We start from the raw sequence: 22,481 nt of genomic DNA, 5'->3' as shown, positions 1-22,481 counted from the left end.
TGGTTTCAGAATGGTAACCACTTGTCTTTTCCATCTGCCATTGTACAGCATATAAAGTGGTAAAATTAACTGGCCAAATGTCTTGGAGCTCAGCTCTTCACACATTAAACAATAGAGGAGATATTAAACCAGCAGCAAAAAAATTTAAACTATTTGAAAAAGGTGCCCCAAAATCAGTACTTTTAGGCCATAACAATAACAAAAAAACATTGCAACATCCTGGAGGGAATGCTAGATGCTTTAGAAGACTTGAGATAGGATGGAGAAATTTAGGGAATGTCTTTACAAGGCCCTAAACCACATGAAGCTAAACCCAAGTCCAAAACCATAAAAGGCTCTTGAGGAGTCAAACGGAGGCTGGAGCTGCAGTTGCTATGAGTCTGTTGAGAGCTGCTACAAATAAGAAGCAAATATATTTACAAACTATTGGTTGATAAAGAAACTCAAAGGTGTAGCTGGATTTTAACACGTTTTTGTCAGGTTATTTGTTAATAATGCTGTTAAGCTTCAGATTAATTATTTAAAATCTGACTTTGTTTAATGAACAAAGTCTTAGTAAGTAAAAAAAAATTATTTTTTCCCAAAAATGACAGGAATATTTGTTTCCTTTCTAGCTAAATAAAACAGATTTTAAAACAGCACTGTTAGGAATAACATGCAGAAATAGAAACACATTGCTTCAAAACATTTCTAATAATTTATTCAACAACTTTTCTCTGCAGCTGCCTCTTGATTTGTTGATTACTTTTAATGAACATTACAAAACTGACTTTCACACTTCATATTAGAAACTTTGACTTTTACCCTTAGTTTGTGTTAAATAAATGTATATTTCAGAAACTCATTCATGGTGTGTGTGTGTAGCTGGTTTACATTAGCAACACTCAGTATAAAAACTCACTCCTTTAATCCCTTTATGGGTTCAGTGAGGGAATTTCTGCTCCCCATCCCAGTCACAGTATTTTCAGTCATACACATGATTTCATTCAACATTAATTGACGGCCACACCTAATGGCTTTATTTCCTAGAATTTTATTCTCCTACATATTTAACTAGGAAGGTCACAATGAGATATATATGATATTTTTTCTCTTTCCAGTGAGTTTATTGAGTCAAGATGAGGACAGGGATGCAGCTGGGAGAAAATGTTGATATTTGTTTATCTGGTATGTAAATCTGGTAAGATCTGCAATACATGGTGAAGAATAAGCATTGCTTGTTTCTAACTAATGAAAACCCAAAACTTAATTTCTCAAAAAACAATTAATCTAGCGTGATAGATGAGTTCTTGCCAAACAACAATAGCTAGCTAAAATTAGCTCTTTTTTTCAGAATATTCTGTGCTAAAATGTGCATGTAGGTAAAATGTAAACTAATCTCCATGAGATTACATCCAGTTTTATCTTGTGAGGTTTTTTTTTTCAGAACCACTTCCTTCTAAACTTCAACACCTAACTCTTGTGTTTACTCACGACACTGTTAAACATTTGTACACCGATCTAAACAGTCTCAAAGGGAAAACTGAATCCTGTCTTGCTGTTTTGCAAAAGCGTTTCACCAAGTAGTTTACTCTTGTGAGTAGCAGAGATCAAAGAAAATGATAAATCTGAATCTAGCAGATGCACACAGAAATTACATGAAATAAGCACGTTTTAACTGAATTGGTGTTTCATCTCTGTGAACATTTTGTCTGTTGATTCAACCTCCAAGCAAACAACTTTTGTAAAGAGAGAGGGAGATTTTTTTCTAAATGTTCACACAAATGTTTCATAAACAGTTTTTATTCGCAGTAAGTGAAACCTTGACAAACTCATTTGGTGCTCTTACAGTCAGTATACAGTATTATCTGGAGTGCCTAAACTGGCACCACATAATCCATGTTTATACAAGCAAGTGCACAGATGTGTCTGCTAGTCTCCACTTTAACAAGTCTCACTTTTTAATGGGCATATCCTGGTGTTAAATGTCGGTAACGTGTTTTCCCTGGCTGTGACGAAGCCGGGACATAAACATGCTATTCTGGCTGTACCTATAATCGTTCTATTAATAACACCTATAATGTCTGAGTCTCGTTCTGCGGCAGAAGGGTGAAAGAGTATTTACTGTGTGCAAATACAAACCGTTTCCAGCCACCACACGTTGTTAATCTCCCACTACACCTCAGACCTTCACAGCCCGTTTGGGTCAGACTGTTTTAGCGCTTCGCAGTCAGAGGGCACGTTGCTGCCGGTGCCACTGGTGTCCCCTGTGGTCCGGGGCGCCACCGCTTATCCGGGGACACACCTTTCTGACCAGACGAGCTGTAAAGTCTGCCAACCATGAGCACCAATGTTCAGACTCCCATTTTCTTTTCATCAGTGCTATCAAGCCCCCTAAAGCAGGCTGATGTTGATTTTTAGGAATATTTATGCTCCTGATGATGCACAATATGCTTCCAGATGTTGACAGTTACAGTAGCTGCAATTCCATTAGCCATAAAATAGCGCAAATTGAAATTATGAAAATAAATTTGCTTAATGGAAACGCACCAATTTTTTTTAAAAACTCAAGTTTTTTGATAAAATGTTGTTGCTGTGGCTTGAAATAGTTTTTTGGCCACATCCAAATGCATGTATTTGGCAAAACTGCAATGGGAGCATTTTTTTTTTTTTGCGTCACACAAGTCAGGCGATCAACAACCGAATGTTGCTACTGGCGAAAACGACAGAATACAACAGGAAGTGCTAAAATTTGTGTCATTGGAAAGCGTTGAATCCGCAGCTCTTCTGTAAATTCACAACTACAATTTCCCCAAAAGGTTGCATACATAACCACTCCCACGTATTAGGGGCTTGTCGTTTCAATGTCTGAATAAGACACCGACGTCTCTTCTGATGGCTGATAGACAAATTTTTCTCATGGTGTGATTTTCATTTAATTTCTTATTTGACAAGTTTGACAACATTAGAATATAAACTGTTGCACAAATTTGTAATGGAAACTTCCAATAACATTGAAAAAACTATTTTGCATATGCAGTGTTTTCATTAAATAAGGAATTTAATTAAAGTCGCTTGTGAATAAGTACAAGTAAAAATGTCAAAAATCAACCAACATTCAAGGAACCCTACACATGTGAAGGCCTTGATGACTTTCTCTATGATGAATCAGAAATATTGTTTTTCTCTTGCGCAGTTTTATTGTTCCTTTTTAACAACATGTGTGCATCAGATGGTTCACACATGAGCCACTGCTGATCTGAACCAAATTACTTTACAGATTTTCTGATAATTGCTCACAAGAGAAAGCCGAGTGACAAGGAAACAGAAAACCCAGCAATGGCGCTTTGGTGCGGTAAAAAAAGCGTGTTTGTTTGTGTCCTCTGTGCGCCAGCTGAGGATTTATGAGCCAAACAACAAAAGAGAACATTCTCAGGTGCTCCTATTAGCAGTGTTGATTAGAAGGTTTTGAAAAAATGGACAATTACTGGAAAAATGTGACCAGGCAAATTTAAGCACATGTGATGCACATATGGGACAGCAGTAAGAAAAAAAGGGGGAGAGGACCGGAGCTTAATGAATGGGTTTTAGTGAAACAATGCAGGTTTGTTTTCTTTAAAACAAAGACTGGAAGGCAATCCACAAACATCCAGTAGTTAAAACCTCTGAGTTGAGGAAGGTGGGAGAAGATGGGATGTCTTTAGTCCTCAAGGAGGTTCCTGGTATCTGCTGACAGGACTCTCCACCTACAGGCAGAAAAATAAACTGAGTTAGGATGAGAGCAGAAAAGATAGATAAAAGTCCTCCAGGAAAAATGTTTGGGCTAGATAAATCCAATAAAATGATGTATGTAGTGTCAGTGTTTAAACTGGGAATAAAGACTAATTTAATTTGTTTTAATCTGGTGTTTAAAGTGATATCTCAGAAAGACTACATAGATGAAGATAAATGGAAGTGAAAGTGTGAAAATGTCCAAAGTTTGAATTTTGCATAATAGGTCCCATTTCAGGCTCTTCTAAAGGAGGAAGCGGGTCTGCAAATCTGACATCAAAGAAAATGTTCCTACTGCACCTCTTAACCACAAAATATATATTTTAGGCTAAGTCTGAGGCTGTTCTTGGAAAAGTGATTCAGTCTAATGACTGGGGTCTCGTCCTAATCCTAAAAACGCATCCAAACAGCACGGTTAATACTTAAAACAAATCTGTCTGCCTGACAATTCTCAGACACAGTTGAGCTCCATGCATGCCAGACCAGGACTTATTGTGACAGCAGACCTCAAAGATGGCATTGCACAATCTGGCACTGGTAACCAAAACCATCAGGGCTCACATAACTGTCACAGTCGGAGTCAGCAAAATTCTTCAGCCTGGTTGGAGTTTTTAAAAATATTCACTTTCAGGAGCCAAAGAAGTGTGATTGCATGTGGAGGACATCTTATGGAAAAGCACCAGGGGGTAATTCAAACATGACCCCAACAAGTTCGGTTTAATATAAAGCAGCAAATGTCTGAAAGGGGCTTCTGTCATGTCCAGACAATGTGAATCTGTGGTTTCCATAAATCATGTCGGAGCTGGTAATGTGTTTTATCGAGGCTGTTTCCTCCGTGTTTGACAGTCGCTGCTCCTCCGGAGAAATTTCCGCCCTCGCCCAGCTCTGCAGGAATCGAAAGGGGGGAAAAACAGTCTGCATCATCTGCTCTCAATCAGAATAATTATCCTAAGAAATGCAATGCAGAGCCTGAGCGAGGTGAGGGGAATGAAGCACAGAGGCTCTTGGCGAGCGCCTCCTCCAGTCATTATTAGTCATTTCTTTGCTGCTTTGGAAACGGACTGGGAGGAGGCCCGGCGCATCCAGCAGACAGACAGAGAAAAAGCACAATGAGACTCCAATGCTAAGAGAAGATCAGCCGTCTCTGACGTCTCTGGAAGCCATGAGCATTAGCATTATGTTCAGAATCGCAGGGTTTCTCTTATCCAGGATTTGGTAAACCACTGAACAAATCCTACAACAAAGAATAAAGTCACAGTATTATGGGATTAAACTGTATAAGAATAAAGTAAATTCAAAATGAAGTCACAACATCATGAGAAAAAACTCTTACGACAATAAAGTGATAATATTACCAGAATAAAGTCAAAATAGTTAGAGAATAAGGTAAAGTTTTACAAGAATACACTTGCATGAGAACAGTTGTATATTGAGGATAAAGTTGTAATATTATAAGAACATAATTATAGTAGTACTAGAATAAACTTGTTTGAGAATACATGTTACGTGTAAAGTCGTCACGTTTAATATTACTGTATTCTGGTAATATGTTTATTCTCTTATTATGACTTCATTCTTGATATAGCCTATTGACTTTATTTTGATATTATCATGATTTTATTCTCATTTTATTGTAACTTAATTTTCAGATTATTTTTTACTTTTTTCATAATATGTTCAAAATATAGATTTTATTCTCGTATTATTATGACTTTATTCCTCATTATTTTGTCTTTTTCTAATTTCTTTTTGGATCACTAAAGTACTTTTGAATTGGATTTTTTTTGTGTGTGACTTTATTCTCGAATGATTTTATTTGTGTAATTTTATGACTTTATTCTGTAATACACCTTCATAATGAAGATATGAAGGCTTTTCCCAGATTGGTCAGAAAACTCCTTTGAACATCAAACCCAAACAATTATGTGACTCTGTTGCCTATTAAGTTTTCATTTTAAGAGCATTTTGACAGAAATACAAGTCCACAGGGGACTGCAAGTCACCCTGAGTGAAAAATGATGCTCTGAATTTCTGATTCAACCCCGAAATTTTAACCAATCTGAGAGATCTGTTATGATTAAACTGGCCTGGTTTGTAAGTACGAGTATCTGCTACACGTTCTCCATAAAATACATATTGATAGTTGGAAATTATGTGGAAATATGGTGTGTTTTATGTCTTTACATACAGGTCATCCGAGTTCTGTTTGCTCACATTTAGAATAATTAAAACATCTATCAGAATGAACTCACTATTAGCTGTGTGAGTTGAGTTTATTGATTTGATTTAAATCATCATTATTCTAATTAGGTCCAGATATGACAAACTACCGTCAGTCCAAAGTTAAATGAGGTCATAGGCTGATTTTTTTATTTAAATTGAATTCAAACATGACTACAGCTGTTAACCAGAAATTAAAGAACCAAGTTGAAGCAACTACAGAAAAAAAGGCTAATACTCAATTTACTACTTGATTATTACTCAATTTGTTTACCGATACAATATGCTTTAACTGTTTTATAAGCTCAAAAAAATGACTCAAATAAGTAAGTTAGCTTCAACTTGTGTCTCTGTTAAAATAACCTTTAAGCTATGAAGAAAACATGTTATCGTTTCTGACCATTTGTGATAAAATTAAACTAGTAAAATAAATATTACTTAATGAATACTTCAACTTTATTGCATTTGTTTCAGTGGTAAATATTACTTATTCAGTTTTATCAGTGAACTTCACTGGCTGTAACAGAGAGAAGAAAGGCATAACATTGTCTATAAAAACTGCTGTGTCAACTATTTATTTCTTCCTTAAATTCTGCCTTTTTGAAGATGATTTTACTCTAACTCTTAAAAAAGGCATGAAACTGCAGCTGAGTTGTTTCGTGTCATTTAAGAAAAAATGTTTAGCTTATGAAAAGAATCAAAATCTCTCCCAGAAAAATAGCAGCACTTTAATCAGACAAGATCAGTCTCTGAAATGATATAAAGATACACTGTCTGATCTTCAGATTACCTGTGCAATGAGCTCCTCATACAACATGGTTGAGTTTTCCACCTGGGAACCCAGATCTGTCACCGTGTCTGTATCCAATGATGTTACACTGCATACAAAAACTGGTTTTAAATGTGGCTAAAGGGAAACAAATAACGGCACTTTTTATTAACAGCTTAGTGGATTCATATCCACCCACCTGCCATGCCTCTCTGCTTCCTCTAGAGGGCGCAGGAGACTCTGTGTTGGACTGCCGTCATGTGAGCTCTTCTTCTGTTCCCCAACCTTCTTCTCCAAAGTGCTGACCTGATGCAGCAGACTTTGTCTCTCCTCTATCAGACAGTCTTTGAATCTGTGAAAGACAAAAAAAAAATCCACCAAAAATCACTGACCAGACTATTTTTACACAACTTTCCAGAAAGTTAAAGGTCACTTTTCTCGAATGCATAGATAACTTTTTTTTATTATTATTTCTTTCCATGTAGATTTGCTTTTGGTGAAACAAACAGTGATATGAAGTCAGGGGAGGCAGATGAGGCACCTGTAATCCCAATAAGTAAAAATAAGACCAGGCAAAGTAAAACAGATGCTAGCAATGATGAGAGTCCACTTGAATTGTCTATACATTGTTTTTATTATTGGTAATTTCAACATTTTCATGTCCAAAATCACTGAATTTACGCATTGGCTGTTGAAATACAAGAAGGTCAGGTTGAGGCATTTAGTGCATGTCCATTGCTGTCTGTCTTTATACCGCCAAGGTACTTGTTTAATTACACATTTTCTACATATGTTGACGTGACACAGTCTGTTTTATATTGTGAGTGACCATTCTGGGTCTCTCACTTTGGCTGCCAGATTTTTGAAAATTAAAGGAAAATGAGAAACAACAGAATGACAGAGATATTTGTAGAGAAGGATGGGTGCATAAACATCATGTGACATAAAGGCAAGATCACACAATTTTACATTTTAATCAGAAAAGTGAGAAATCTGCCAAAAGAAACATTGAAATAAATTTTAAAAATGTGACCTTGTTAAATATTCTTTTATTTTTTTCTTGCTGATTAGTTATGATTAAAATATAGCTTCTATATTGAATTTTGGATTTGTACATCCGACTTTGGTGGAGTCTGTGTCTCACCAGTCATGCACCCTGTACGTCACTGGAAACAAGTCACTTAAAGGAGTACCAGTAAAGTAGGAGATTATAAGTCAATTCGTAATAAAGCCCAATCCTTCAGATTTTATATGGAATTTTCTACAAAATTCTAGATAAAATGTTCTGTAAGTCCTGCAAAGTTCTATGTACCAGGAAAGTTTGGAGAAGCAAAATTTGAAAGAGCGCTTTAAGGTTGTGTTCAGTCCCATGAAAGTTCTAGCATTCTTGTTTTTCTGTAACTTGCAATAAATCAAAGATTGTACCATGTCACAGAAATTTATGTAACATTTATTAAACATTTAGAAAAAAAAAAGTTTGACAAATTACATGTAAAACTTTATCTTTATTTCACATATTTTTTTTTTTTTTAACTGTGCCTATAAAGCCCACAAACTCAACTTTGTTTCCCTCCAGCTCCTTCATTGTTGTGGTTTATTCTCTCCACTGTCATTAATTTTGTTTACAGGCAGCAGGTTTCTGCTTTTATTAGCCAGGAGAGCACTCCCGAACTCAGAGGAATGGATTTATTTTCAGAGGTTTGGTAAAGTTAAGAAGGAACACAGTGAAATTAATAACAATCTGAAGGAAATAAAAGGATTTAGTCAGTAATATTTCTCTAAATCTGCACATTGTTAGCATGTGTTTTTGCAGCATAATGTGTTGTCAAGACCTTTAGTCTTCAAACAAACTAAAGCATGTGTTTGCCCAACAGTTTTTTTTTTTTTACTTTAGATACAAATAATATAACATCTGTGAACTGATATTGGAAATAATCATGCTTTTGGCAGCAATCTTACATAAAACAATATGAGAATCATAGGATTTAATTGTGTTGCCATGTTTGTTTTATTCATGTAAACAACCCACCTTTTGACACAACGCATCCAGTACTTCTGTTGCTGGCAGAGCCACTCAAACTGCTCTGCCGTCTCCTGCAACTTACTCAGGCTCCCTTTATTCTCCTGCTGCAGTTCCTTCACCTTTAAAACACATTTTAAATAAATAAATGTGATAATTTTTATTTCCCCCTGATACCAGGATGTGATCAAAACAATAAACTCAGGAAGGAGTGATTATTGCAAACTGCAAATATAGATTAGAATAACAACTTGTCATGCAGAAAGATGAGTGAGAGCGGCGGAGTCTGACATAATCTTCAACTCCCAGGGCTTTTGCAATATTTCCCTGGCTTGATCCCCTGCTAATAAATGATCTCATTAAGTTTTCACTGACTCTGCGGTCTGCTCCACTGTTCTCCTGGCCATCTGCAGATGACTCAAAGGAAAGTTAATTACATAACCAGATTGTTTGCTGCTTGATGGACTGGTTGAAGCCAAAGCCAACACGGGGGCCGGTCTTTGAAGCTCATAGTAAATAATAAAAACCATAAATCTACATGGTCCACAAATATACAGATGCACTAAGCAAACCCAACACCAGTAAAGCATGGTAAGTTGACATTTTTTAAAAATGTGTCTGTGGTATAAATTTGAGTCCTGAGCATACAAGTTTCATTATAATTACCTCCTCCATAAAACAGTCTAAATTACCTGTAAAATTGTTAACGTTCTGCTAATTGCTGATTGTTTCAAGTTGAATAACGTGTCCCTATTCTGACATCTGGTGGACAAGAATGGCATTGCAACTCCCACACTGATACTTTAAGATTTTTTTTTTTCCACACAAAATGGCTTTGTTTATACAATAAACTACTGAAACTCAATGCACTGCAAAAATACAAAGTCTTAGTTTAGTTTCTAGTGATAATATCAGTGCACTTGAAGACAATTCACTGTTGTTTAGAAAGATATACTGAAAGGATCTCACCTCCTCCAGATGAGTTTTGCGGAGGTCCTTCAGCTCTTCTGTCAGACAGTCGTTGGTTTCCTGCAGCTCCTTCAGCTGCACCAGCTTACTGCACATAGCAACCACAAAACACAGATACATTTGTTTTTCAAGCTTTTTGTTTTCAATTGAATACAATGAAAAAATAAATTAAATTTAACATACACAATGCTAATGTTCAATTGCTAGGAGCTAGCAGAATTTGATGAAACATAAAAGCAGTATTAAGTGAATTGAAGTTTATTAACAGTTGTAGGTTTTTATTACTATTTTATTTAAAGTCACGTAAATCAATAAGGAAGGTAACAACGGAAAGTATTAGAAGACCAAAATGTTTTTCTTAGGGCTGGACAATATGGCTGCAAAACATATTACAATAAAATTGCTTCATATGAGTCAACATTGATAATTATTTATTTGTTTTTTGTTTTAAATATCTGAAATACTGTGAAACTGGTGGCATAACATCTTCTGATTTATGCAGAGTTTTCACTCCATGCCATTGGGTTTTTTAGTTTTTAAGCAGGTATGAGGCACAGTGGTGAATTCTTTAATTGCTACATCTTACTCAATAGGTTGTTGCTAGGAAACCAGAGTGAGCAAGTTAGTTGATTTCACCAACCTTGGTAAACTAGCAGTGAAATGTTGAGCAGCTAAAGCCTACATCTCCCAGAATGCTGTGCAGTTCTTGATCAGTGTTCATTAAAACAATTGAATATTGTATGAAATGTATTACCGTTTGATATCGATCACATATCTAATGTGATTTATGTAGTTATTGATTTAATTTCCAATCCTAGTTTTTCTGTAGGTTTTTTTAAACCTGCAGTCTGGTTTTTGATTTGAATAAGGATGATAAAATTAAATAAAAGAACAAAACCACTGTGCTGGAGAAGATATAAAAGACAGCCAAATTTACTTTTTTTAAAAAACAAAATAGCAGCTTTATCTTAGCTTAGCTCTCCTGTAATAAACTCTGATGTAAATGTGATTATAGATCACATTTAAGGTGATTAAGGGTGTTTTCATCATTCCTGCTGGTCCAGACGACTCAGTTCAACTGGGGACGTTTGAACCAGCTGCTGTGGTTCACTTTGATACTACACTGTCAAACCAACCAAACCCTTTGATAAACCTGTTCATCTCCTCGCCTGTGGGGGCGCTACACAAACAACCTCTAAAGGAAACAACACAAACACGTCAGAAGAAGACTCGAGCACAACTTCTTTCTTTGCAACATGTAAACAAAAATGGAGTAGTGTCAGATTTTAGAGATTGCAGGATTTCTCTTTTGTCTTTGGCAGAAGACCACGAGTCATTACTTTTGATTTGGTTGTATTTACCCAGAATGCCCTGCGCTGTGTCCACTTCCTGCTTTTGGAGAAGTTTCCGCCCTGCTTGGTGTTCACAAATGCATTTGAACCGCATCAGATTTCACTTCAACTGAACATAGACGTCGGTTTTTAGGCGGACCAAAGTTCGCTTTTTTGGTCCGCATCAGAGTTTGGTTGTGCAATGACACTTCCCCAAACAAACTGGTATTTCTAGACAAACGAAATACCAGACTAAAACAGACTAAACAAGGCTGGTGTGAATGCACCCTAAGTTCATCTGTGCTTACAATCAAATGTCAGAAGCAAATGGAGCTGAAATGCGTCTACCTGTGCAGCTCTGCATGGAGTCTGTCTGTCAGCGCTGCTCGACTCTGGGCCTCAGCATGCAGCTCCTCCACCAGGCCCTCCAGCTGCACCTCAGAGCTTTGCAGACACATCAACTCTGAGTTGACCTGCTGCAGCAGCTCCACATCCCGACGACTCTCCTCTGCCAGCAGGACCATCCTTTGCTGCAGGACGTCCACCAAGATCTGCAGGAGACACTGAAGGACATGAGTAACACTCATTCCTGCAGCATATTCAGCAGATTTAATTGTGATTCAGTGGAGACTGAGATTTCACTAAAATATCATCACAACTAATTAAATAAGTGGCATAGAAGAGCCTTAAAGTCTAACTGAATGGAACAAGCTTCAACATGATAACTTGTTTAGAACGTTGTAGTCACACTTTTCAAGGTACAAGATTTGAAAAGCTTTGTTTTTTCTGCATGACTTTACAATAATTTTCTATGTATGTAACTTAGATGCTTGGTAGAATGTTCCGGATATTAATGAGACCAAAATTTTTAAAATTTACTACATTAACATCCTAATCTGCTGTGATAAAATAAAATAGAAATGTAATAAAATTCAAAGAAAGATTTATGCTTAAACAGTGAGCAAATTTCTTTAAACAAAACTTTTAATTAACTTTGTTCTTTGTTTCTTCAGTTTCATCTTCTTTTGTCATAGTTATATGTTTTAGATCATAAGATTAACTTTAATATTAGACACAGATAACCTAATTAAACTCAAAATGAAGTTTTCAGATGATCTGTTCACATATTCAAGAAAAAACAGTAATCTGGTTCCCAAACAAACCTAAAAAACAGGACAATATTTGGCATGAAGGTCTAAAATGAATGCTGCATCATCAGATAATGAATCTCTATCAGGGAGAACTTCATGAGTCCACCTGCTGCTGACGGATCCTGCAGATGAGCCGGTCCTGGTTTATCCTGAGCTCCAGGTTCAGGTGCTCCTGCTGTAGGAGACGAGAGGTCACAGCTTCCAGTTTATTCTGCAGCTTTCTCTCCTTCTCTCTGGACACCAGAAATTCTCTTTCCAGCACTGCTGCAGCCAAAGAAAGACAACACCACAGTCAGTTTAACACACAGAAAGATGGTGCAAGTAAGCAGCTTTATTGTTCTTAAAAAGTAGCTCAAGACAAGACAAGGAAAGTTTGTTGCTTTTCAAGGCATTCTACAAAAAGACTGACATTTTATTGTGATGAAACGTGAAATGTAGATATAAATGTGAAAAAATAGGATTCTTGATTCAGTGTAATCCACTGTCACCACATGCTTATTGAGGAAGAGGAATTCCCTGAAAAGTTAGCAACTTGTCTCGCCTTCTTTAGAATGATAACTTTTTTTAACAATTTGCATTGAATTGAATTTGACACCATAATTTTTTACCCTCTTTGGATCAGATCCACTTAAATGTTAAATGGATTCATTTTAGCTAACAGTTATGGTCCATTAATGTGACACCATGACGGTGAGAAACAGTTTCAAAGGCAAAACAATGTCAATTTCATCATATTGGAATACATGTGACTTAATTTGAATCTTTCTGTATGACAGGATTGAATTAATTATATATTTCTGAATTTAAATCTTATTTCTTTCTCTTGTGAAGTGCGTTGAGATGACCAAAAATACTACAAAATAAGATTTTGTGTTTTTGCAGTCTATACTTTACATCCAGTAAACTAAGTAGGCAGTTTTCATCTGAAGGTCTCGACCTGCATGACTTACCCTTGTCATGAGCCAGGCGGGTGCATTTGGCGGTCAGGTACTGGATCTGACTGTAGTCCTCGTCCCTCTGGGCTCTGAAAAACTTTTTCATTGCTTGTCTGTCCGTTCCTGACTGTTCCAGACCTAAAACTCTCCCATCCTGATCCTTTTGGGTTGCGAGATGTGGGTGTGCCGCGTGGTCAGGAAGGACACGGTGTGCACATTTCCATCAATGTTTATCTCCTTCACAGGTCTTAAAGGAAACTCATACCTGCAGTGGACAGGTTGGTGCAAACGCTGTGTTTTGTCTTCGTTAATGCTTGAATCATAAGAAAGCCACACCGTCACTTGTTTTAATCCTACAATTATAGACGTGATTTGATGCTACATGCAAATCTATGGAGAAAGTGTTGCCCCGGGCAGAGAAAGGGCTGAAAGAGTCGGGCAAGTTGTGTCTAGCAGGTTTGAAAGCTGCAGCCTCAGGTTAGAGTTTCATGATATGGGAATGGAAAAAAAAAAAAAAAAAACTAAACCTGCACTGAAAAAAAGACTAAAAATATATTATTATTGTGTAACATTGTAGAAAAACTTGAGACTTTGTTATTTTTTCACCATTTTAGTAGATGTTTTGCGATAATTCAAGCCCTGATGTAAATATCTCATACCTTACTGCCACTAAAATATGTCTTTGTTACGTGAATCCATGTTATCTACAGTCAGGAAGAACATTTTTAGGAATGGCTTAACCTTCTGGCACTTATTCCCTTCAACGCCTGGTCATTACAAGGAGAAAATGTGGAGATTTTGGATTTTTCTGAGAAAACACAGAGAAAATCCTGATCAGTCCATTAAAACATAAGTTCTAAATGTGAGAAATGTTTCATGTTTCTATACTTTTTTGTAGTCTGTGGACAAAAAATAAATTTTTATTCAAGATTAATGGTAGTAATTTGAGGCTATTGTGGATTGCAGGCAGACTGAATACTGAATCGCATTGAAAAGTATTTTTCTCAGTAATTAAGAGAAACTCATAAATCACAAAGAATAATTGCATCATCATAGTTAAATTCTTAAAGTGGTTATTTATGTTCATTTTGATGATTTATGGCTTAAAGACAAGAAAAACATAACATTTAAATTTCCTGAAAATATTTATATAATATAAAAACAATAAATAAATCCTGTAGTAAAGTAATAACTCCATGCATAATTATTTAAAGGTGTATTATATTTTTATAAAACACATAATTTTGAGGGGGAAAACCTTGATCCACAGAAAATATGAATAAAACAAATACTGAAATAATGCATGATTTGAATATATGAAGATCAAACAACAAGAAATCTCAAATCTGTCCCTCTGAACGAAGTAATGAACTCTGGTAAAATATGACAAGCAGTCTGTGGTTAGCAGCGCATGAAAACTAGGCAACTATCCAGTTTCTGTGTCTCTATCAGTAAACTAATCACTTTTTCCTTTAAGATTCTTTTAAAGGCTGATCAAATCAGAACTTTTCCTGAAATGCTTATAGCCTGTAATGTCACAAAATGAATGTAGCGCATCTGAAAACTTGTGTCATAGAGGGTATATTTAGTCGGATTTTCAGATTTCTTAGTAATAAATGCTGCAAAGTTGGACGCATTATTAGTCATTCAACAGAGCGGATGTTCAAAAATGGCCTTTATTAAAAATAAAAAAAGGAGAAAAAAAAGAAAATCACCATGCAGACTGTCGTTCTTTCAACACAAGCATTGTAGATAAAAAAAAAGGAACCAATCGAAAAAATAAATAAATACAATATCCTCTCATCATCATGAGCAACAGAAACAAACAGAAAAACACAGAAACCCATCCCAGAGCTTCACACCAGCCTCTGTCACATCAAAGGGCTTTCACAGCAGACTATGAAACAAAATAAACTTGAGAACATTTAACTTATTGAGCTTAAAACTGGAAACATACAGATGTTCACACCTCTGGAGGTCACCTTGCAGATGGACTTGCATACAACCAAACATTGTTATAGTCACATAAAAGTCAGTAGCAGCTTTTTTTATTCAATGTTTTTAACAGAAACTATTAAGATTGTGTGAAGTTAAGCTTTTAATATGATCAATGCCTTTGATCGGGTTGTGTGAAAAAAAAGAGAAAAAAGCAATACATTTTAATTAGCAGTTCTGAAAATGGAGACTAAATGTTTTTGGTCAATCATATTTTTATTTCTGTAAAAACCAAATACCATGTGGCATCTAGTTTTGATTGAAACTGGTTGATTAGTCCTGGCCTTTTTCACTGAATGAATCAAAAATCCCAATTTTACGGATCGGTAAATGCATCAGTGAACATCTGGGTTGTTGATGCGCTTTGTTTTTTAATTTAGTAAAGAGTTTATCAATGAAAGTTTTTCATTATTAAATTCAAATTTACACATTTAAGTTTTTACAGTCCTTACAAGAAAAATCTGAATAGGCAGTTTGGAAGAAAAGAAAACAAAACACTGGTATCAGTCAATAAAATCCTGATCAGTGCATCTCCAGTAAAAAAAAAAAAAACATAAAACAAACTGTGGATTAGTTGCTAAAATTTACTTTAGCTCAATGATTAAAGATTTAACCTCAAGGAAAAATTGAACCCTGTCATTTTAGAAAGCATATGAACCCTCGAAAAGAGAGACAGTGGAACGATGCAGCTACAGTTTTTATATCTACTGACAAAATGAAGCGATCTAAAAACTAATGCATTCTCTGCAAGAACAGAGGAATTAGTTTTTATACTGGAGGGTGAAAGAACAGGAATAATGATATTTTATGCTTCTGCAGCACATCCATCTCACATTTTTCAGACAGCATGCATAAAAAACATTCTGCGCAGAATAAGAAACAAAAGCTAGAATTTTATTCCCTCAGGATGAACATTGAAAAGGGACACTGATATTTATCTTTATAGTTTTTAGATTTTGTGCTATTTTAACTAGTTCTATAAAAATCGCTGATAACTAATTCAGAATTTCTGATCAGCTTAGAATTTTTAGAAAGAATAATTAAAATCCACTGACAAATCTATTATTTTGGTAACCATTAAAATCATTCAGCACTTTTTATTTCTTGTTTAATCTTCGCTATATGCAGTGTCAAGTTGGGGTCAGAGGAATTAAAAATGTTATTATTTAACAGAAACTCCTCCATACATTGTCTGTCTTTTGTGGTAATTTGGTGATTTTGAGTTGCTACGAAGAACATTTTGTACGTTTTTAGAATAAATAGTATTAAGACTGAAGAACAATCTTTGATTGTGAGATTATATTTCTGGAAATCTGCCAGAGGAAGAGCCACCATCAGGGCTCGACAAATCATGGAGAAAACGTAAATAAACGATGCAACCTGAAGATCTAAACCTTCCCCTCAGAGAAGAGCTGCATTCAGGCTGCAGCTTAACTCCATGTTTAGATCCTAAAGCAGTTTAACGGCCTCAAGCTGCATGCTAGAGCAAAATGTCGTAGACTCCGAGACAACCTCCAGAGTTAAAGCAGTGAATGTGCTGGAGTTTTTATCCAGGAAACGGAGGAAATGTGCTTAATTAACACATTTGCGGGTTCACTGATACGATCAAGGAGTCAGATTGCAAAGTTTAAAGGCTGTTAGTGATAATTATGCGCCATTTATGTGGTTTTTCTAACAGCGTGACTGTCTTGAAGCTAAGCTAGCTGCTGGAAAAAAGCAAGGCTTTTCTTGCTTTCTGGGCGTTACAGTGCAGATGTCTCACATATAATCAGAGCAAATAGATGCTAAGTAAGATGGTAATAAAATCTGATGTCTGGGTGCATGCCAGCCTGCTGTTCTTTCTCCTGGTGTTATTTGCTAATTAAAAAAAGGTTTAAATGTCATATATCATCATATTTTACAGGCAGAATAAATTAATATCTTGACAGTATAAAACGTGAAGTTTCTGTAGACTTTCAAAGCATGTGGCAAATTTAAAAGTAATGGCCGTGTTTGCGAGCATAACGTTTATCATGTAGGAAAATGCATTGTTAGTAGTTATTTTATCTTTTAATGCCTGTACTGAATAGCTGCTGATGCCTGCATGTTGCATTAAGACAATCCTCTGAAAGGTTTTTCCATGACAATTAGATAAAAGAGTATTGTTCTTTTTCCTTGGTGTCTGAGCTAAATGAAGGAGAGAACATTTGTTTGCAGAGATACAAGCCTGAACCCAAATGAAAAGGAAAAGCCACATGTGACTTCTTCAAAAGACGCTCATTATTGATTCCTGCCCTAACAGTCAGGTTCTCACCAAGAGTCAAAGCGTAATGTAGGTCACTTTACATTTACAGAAGATGTCAAAATCTGCGCTAATTTAGCAAAATGTCACCCTTTAATACCAATGACTTATGATTTAAGCAGGAGGTCAAGTAACGACAAGGAGAAATCTTGTCGTTATTTGAGAACAAATCCTAAAACAAAATTTAAAAAATAAACTCATAGTACAAATCAGCATTTTCCATCTTTCTTGTGTCAGTTCAACATAAAGCAGGCGATTTAAAAAAAACACAAAGTATTGCACTGGTCTGGTGTAAGTCTATGGATGGGTGGTCCTCATATGAATAACAACAACAACCAAACAGTAATACTATAATAATAATAACAATAATAATTGTAATGCTAATAAAAACAGTTCAGACTAAGGTCCCCCCTTCCCCTGCTGCTCTCCGTCATTTGGCCGTTTTACCACTGCTGCCAACTGAAGTCGTCGTTGGAGCCGAAGACCAGGAAGAAGCCCAGGATGGTCCCGAAGATGACTACATTACCTGTTAACACGAGCGCGCACGCCCCCCAGGCAATCTGCAAAAAACCAGCGCATTCACAACTCAGGTCAGACCAGCAGAGCGTCTAAACAGAAACATTTGCATACTATTATGCAAAATGTACCTTTTGCACATTTTTGTACTTTCATTTGGGTTTACAAAAACACCCAGGTATTTTTTTTTCCAATACTTTAATGAGAGGAGTGCCTACCTGAACTAAATGCAAAATTGACATTTTGGAGGGTTTTATGCTTCCATTTGGGTTTCTACTGCTTCTATAAACATTTCAAGCACTCAAATGACATCCAGAGGGTTTTTGTTTTTGTCAATAAGTTTATGCTTTTTGGTGTCTGGAAAATGAGCCGTTTCAAAAACCTTCAAAATGTAACGTCACAAATCAGCAGGTACTGCACAGTTACCTAGCAACCCCAGCAATGCCCATCCGGTTACCTAGAAACCCAAGCTGAACTCCAGCACATTTGGTCAGCTGGTTTTACCGCTGTATGCTCTGTACAAACAAGTGATTTGTTGTTGACCTACCATGCAGAAACAACTTGTTGCATTCTTATTGGTTGTGCAAGAGGCTCTACTTTTGCTTTTCAAAGATGCACGGTTGTATAATTGCATATCTATTTGAATCCATTTTTATGTGCAATTGTAAATGTTGAGTTGGGGGCATGTCCAGCAGCAGTTTATTTGATTTTAAAGTGACAAGATGCCATTTATAGCTCATTCTGAACGGAACTATTAATATGTAGAACTGAGCAGACTAAAATTATATTATCTAAGAATGATTTTGTGCAAAAAATGTAATGAACATGTTTTTATAGCCCATAGACTAATCCTAACCTGTTTAAGAAACAGAATAGGTCACTGTTAATATTATTCTGAGAACCATTTTCTTTCTACTTTACTGTTTTGCAGTACTTTGTATTGGTGTATCAAATAAAATCCTTAAGAAATAGACAGAACTGAACAGACTGAAATCTTATTATCAAAGAGTAACCTTGTACAAAAAATGTAATGAACATGTTTTGTGTAGCCCATTATCAAAGAAGCACAATAGGTCACCTTTAAAGTTTATCTCTGAAAGAAAACCAACATAAAAACATTTAGTAACAACCAAGTCTCCATGACTTACCACTTCAGCTCTAGCGAAGACGATGGGCAGGCCAAAGGCTGAGATGACGATGCCCGTCGTGAGGAAAATGGCCAGCTCTTTGCAGGCGTTGCTGGCAGAGTCTGTGTCATCAACCACCCGCCGCGAGATGCAGTAAGGGATGGGCGAGAGGATGTAGAAGAAGAGGAGGAATAAAGGCCAGTATTTGCTGCATAAAAAAAGGAAGCGGGACAAATGAAGGAGACATAAATACACACATGCTGTGGTGACGGAGGTCAGGGATTGAATTACCAATATTTTGCCCTTAGAATATTTTAACTTCCTCTGTTAAGAACTGGAGTGTTGTTAAGAGTTTCATCAGTACATGATTTGTGTACATGGTTGCTATCCAGTTCATGTCGGGACAGCTTGTTGAAAATCCTCAGGTCCAACCTTCTACTACTGCTAGATGAAGAGAGAAAGGCTTTTTATTATTATTCTCTAGCAAACAGCAGACAGATTGAATTACTGGGATGTGCATCTATTGATAATATTGCACAGATCTGCAGTAAAAGTTTTACTGCAGGAACAATTTTAAAGATGTGTTCTGTGATCTGGCCTTGGAACTGCAACCTCCAGGGTTTCTGCCCATTTTTCCTGTAAACTCAATTTTTGAGACTTTTTCATCTTTATGATCATTTTAAAATATAAAATATCAACATTCATAATTAGTTCGTGGCACATGTTTCCAGAGTGTGCAGACTCTACATATAGAACAGCAAAAACCAGAATGAAAGAAGAGATGATTAACAAAAAAGGACAAAAGGTAGGGAAATTAATAAATGGAAGAAACAAATAAAGGAAGAAAGAGAATCAAAAATGAGAAAGAAATGAAGGAGGACAAGTGATGAATAAAAGAAGGACACAATGAAGGAAAGAATGAAGAACATAAGTAAGATATGGAAAAGACAAAAAAGAAACAACGACAGATGTGACAGAAGAAAGATTGAAAGAATGCACAAAGGAAAGAAAGAAGAAAGAGTGAAAACTAAAGGAGAAACAAAAGGAGGGACAGAAGCAAGGCCATGAGGAAGAAAGAAAGGAAAGAGGAAATGTTATGAGGGACTGAAGAACGGAGACATGAAAAAGGAAGAATTAAGAGGACACAAAGAAGGAAGAAATGTAGGACGACAGGAAGAAAACAAGGAAGGATTTAATGGAGGGAGGAATGTATAAAGGAAGGACAAAACGTTTAGACAAGGAAATACTGAATAGTCTGGATATAAATATATTTGTCCATTCAGACGTGAAAAATGTGAAATCAAAATTTCGAGAGACTAAATGTCCTCTTTTCGCATTCTGTCTGGGGCATCCAGAGGGCATTTACACACAAAGTATAAAACGACTGAGTGAGAGTTCATCTATTGAATTGATTGATTGACTTTGTGATATCATATTATTACAGATAAATAATCTTTTTGTGAGTAATTTTTGTCGAGTGACTGAAAAAGTTACCTATTGTTACGTATTACTTTCTAATGCATTATTTCTATTATTATATCAAGATATCTTAAAGTGATTTTTGCACTTGGTGATTTATGAAATGTATTGAACTATTTTTTCTAACCCTTATACAGAAGGAACTCTTTAAATATGCAACAAACACAAGTCTAATTAAGTAAACAAAGTATGATTGAAGTGTTTTCAGGACTGTTCCTACTTTATTTGTAAATCAAAATCTGGTCACCCTAACAAAATCAATACTTCTCCAGGCTGCGTATGAACCCTTACCCTCATTAAAGGCTGCACTGGAATCACACATTGATTCCCACACACCCTAACACAGTGTGCGCTGATTGTACTCACTCATATACTGGTAGGGCACATCCAAGCATGAGGAACATGAGGCCGATGGCCCCTCCGAAGGAGAGGCTGATGAGAGCTGTAAAAGAGGCAGAGAATTTCAGACTCAGTTAGCATCACAGTGACACCACAGAACCGGCTGAGGACCGAGGCTTTTAACATGTGATGGTCCGGCTGATTTCACGTGGAACCGCTTGTCGTGCTATTAGTAGCTGCTGGCTAACAACAGCCGTTAATCCGAGCAACGAAATTAGCAATAAGAGCTGCTCAGGGAAAACACTGGCAAACAAGACCGACATTAACTGCGATGTTACACGTTATTTACTACATATTAATAACCGTGGAAGCTGGAAAACAGACACTTGAAAACACTGCGGGTGATTCAGCTAGATTCAGAGAACTGCGGAACCGTTGCTAATATACACCCTCCGTTAGCTGGATGGGTGTTTTAAACGCATCACTCTTCTCCTGCGCATTTTAAAGCCGCTTCCATTTAAATAAAAAGGAATCGTCAAGGAAAGCTGGGGCATTTTTTATACCTTTGATCCCGGCCATTTCTCCTGGACAAAAGCTCGACACACTGCCCTGACGGATGACAACAGTACCCCCTCTTCTTCTCCCCCCCTTCTCCCCTCCTCTATAGATGAGGAATTCCGAATATGGGGCTTTCGCGTGTTACTGCTACAATCGGAATTTTACATTTTCACATAAAAACTAAGTTTATTCTCAAACTTAACTACATTTTTTTTTTCAGAAATATTCAAGCAAGCAAGGTTCATTAGCACACTTATGTCTACGGTTATACATTTATCTTATGTATCCCAAGCATCTTAAATTTAATATACAATAAATACAAATATATTATTACGCATAGCTAGTGGGCTGCTAGTTACATTTACGTGCGTAACTTTAAGAAGAAAATACTTTTAGCAGTAGTTTAACTGCACTGTACTTTTTAATTTTACTTGAGTAGCTTCACTGTAATTTTTTTAAGTACTTTAAAAGTACAAACACCTGCATCTGTCTGGAATTCACTAATTATACAATGTGTTGAAAAAGTATTTACCTTTTGTTCTTATTCATATTTTTTTCTACATTGTGACTACAAACTTTAATGTAATATGATATGCCAGCTCTAAGTAGAGTTTAGCTTTTGTGAAAACACTTTATTTTACGGGTTGTGAATAAGACTGTCACGTCACCGTCGAAATCATGACATAACACCTATCATGATCATGAGTAGAATATTTATGACTGTTGTCTAAAGTGTCATTTGGTAAATCATAACACTTTTAACACAAAGTTGACATTATTCAAAATATTTTTGTTATGACAACTTGCCATTAACCTAGACAAAAATGTCTTCGTTATGACAACTTGACATTAACCGAGAAATCATGATCTGACATAAATTTGTTATAAAAGTATTACTGATTAGTCTTTAAAAGTGATGTAGCTTTATATTATTAATAATATTACTGATTAAAGCTAAAATTTTAATCAGTAATATTATTAATAACATTAATAAAATTAAATTAAAATTACTGATTAAAATTAAAGCTAGTAATATTATTA

At 36.0% G+C, this 22,481-nt stretch overlaps 2 protein-coding genes across 4 annotated transcripts; both read right to left on the bottom strand.

The window, feature by feature from the left end:
- Positions 1–1,766: 1,766 nt before the first annotated feature.
- Positions 1,767–13,399, bottom strand: LOC122837064 (shootin-1). Of its 3 annotated transcripts, none has more exons than XM_044127134.1 (8): positions 13,161–13,399; positions 12,317–12,474; positions 11,408–11,610; positions 9,729–9,816; positions 8,769–8,881; positions 6,939–7,091; positions 6,761–6,848; positions 1,767–3,725 (listed from the first exon to the last, which is right to left on the bottom strand). In XM_044127134.1, exons 1-8 carry the CDS (start codon positions 13,249–13,251, stop codon positions 3,687–3,689), a joined length of 933 nt encoding a protein of 310 aa, XP_043983069.1. In that variant the 5' UTR covers positions 13,252–13,399; the 3' UTR covers positions 1,767–3,686. The 3 variants fall into 3 exon arrangements, with proteins under 3 accessions (XP_043983069.1, XP_043983067.1, XP_043983068.1); XM_044127132.1 differs by having other exon boundaries at positions 3,193–3,725; positions 11,408–11,622; XM_044127133.1 differs by having other exon boundaries at positions 3,193–3,725; positions 11,408–11,622; positions 12,317–12,471.
- A 3,924-nt stretch (positions 13,400–17,323) lies between these two features.
- Positions 17,324–21,548, bottom strand: leprotl1 (leptin receptor overlapping transcript like 1). Its single transcript, XM_044127131.1, has 4 exons — positions 21,446–21,548; positions 20,910–20,985; positions 19,086–19,272; positions 17,324–17,981 (listed from the first exon to the last, which is right to left on the bottom strand). The coding sequence occupies exons 1-4, from the start codon at positions 21,459–21,461 to the stop codon at positions 17,865–17,867; spliced, it is 396 nt and encodes a 131-aa protein (XP_043983066.1). The 5' UTR covers positions 21,462–21,548; the 3' UTR covers positions 17,324–17,864.
- Between the last annotated feature and the right edge of the window lie 933 nt (positions 21,549–22,481).

This window comes from Gambusia affinis, linkage group LG09, assembly GCF_019740435.1.
Source record: "Gambusia affinis linkage group LG09, SWU_Gaff_1.0, whole genome shotgun sequence".
NCBI lineage: Eukaryota > Metazoa > Chordata > Actinopteri > Cyprinodontiformes > Poeciliidae > Gambusia > Gambusia affinis.
This window is presented reverse-complemented; position numbering and strand designations above follow the sequence as displayed.

What these genes read in the sequence shown, in the direction of transcription:
- LOC122837064 (XM_044127132.1), bottom strand. Translation starts at nt 13,251, where the DNA reads ATGAAAAAGTTTTTCAGAGCCCAGAGGGACGAGGACTACAGTCAGATC. An exon ending in GCAGGATCCGTCAGCAGCAG is followed by an intron (nt 11,623 to 12,316) that starts GTGGACTCATGA and finishes CATGTCCTTCAG; the next exon opens with TGTCTCCTGCAGATCTTGGT. An exon ending in GAAGCAGAGAGGCATGGCAG is followed by an intron (nt 6,849 to 6,938) that starts GTGGGTGGATAT and finishes TTTTGTATGCAG; the next exon opens with TGTAACATCATTGGATACAG.
- leprotl1 (XM_044127131.1), bottom strand. An exon ending in TGTGCCCTACCAGTATATGA is followed by an intron (nt 19,273 to 20,909) that starts GTGAGTACAATC and finishes TTTTTTATGCAG; the next exon opens with CAAATACTGGCCTTTATTCC. An exon ending in TCTTCGCTAGAGCTGAAGTG is followed by an intron (nt 17,982 to 19,085) that starts GTAAGTCATGGA and finishes GGTTTTTTGCAG; the next exon opens with ATTGCCTGGGGGGCGTGCGC.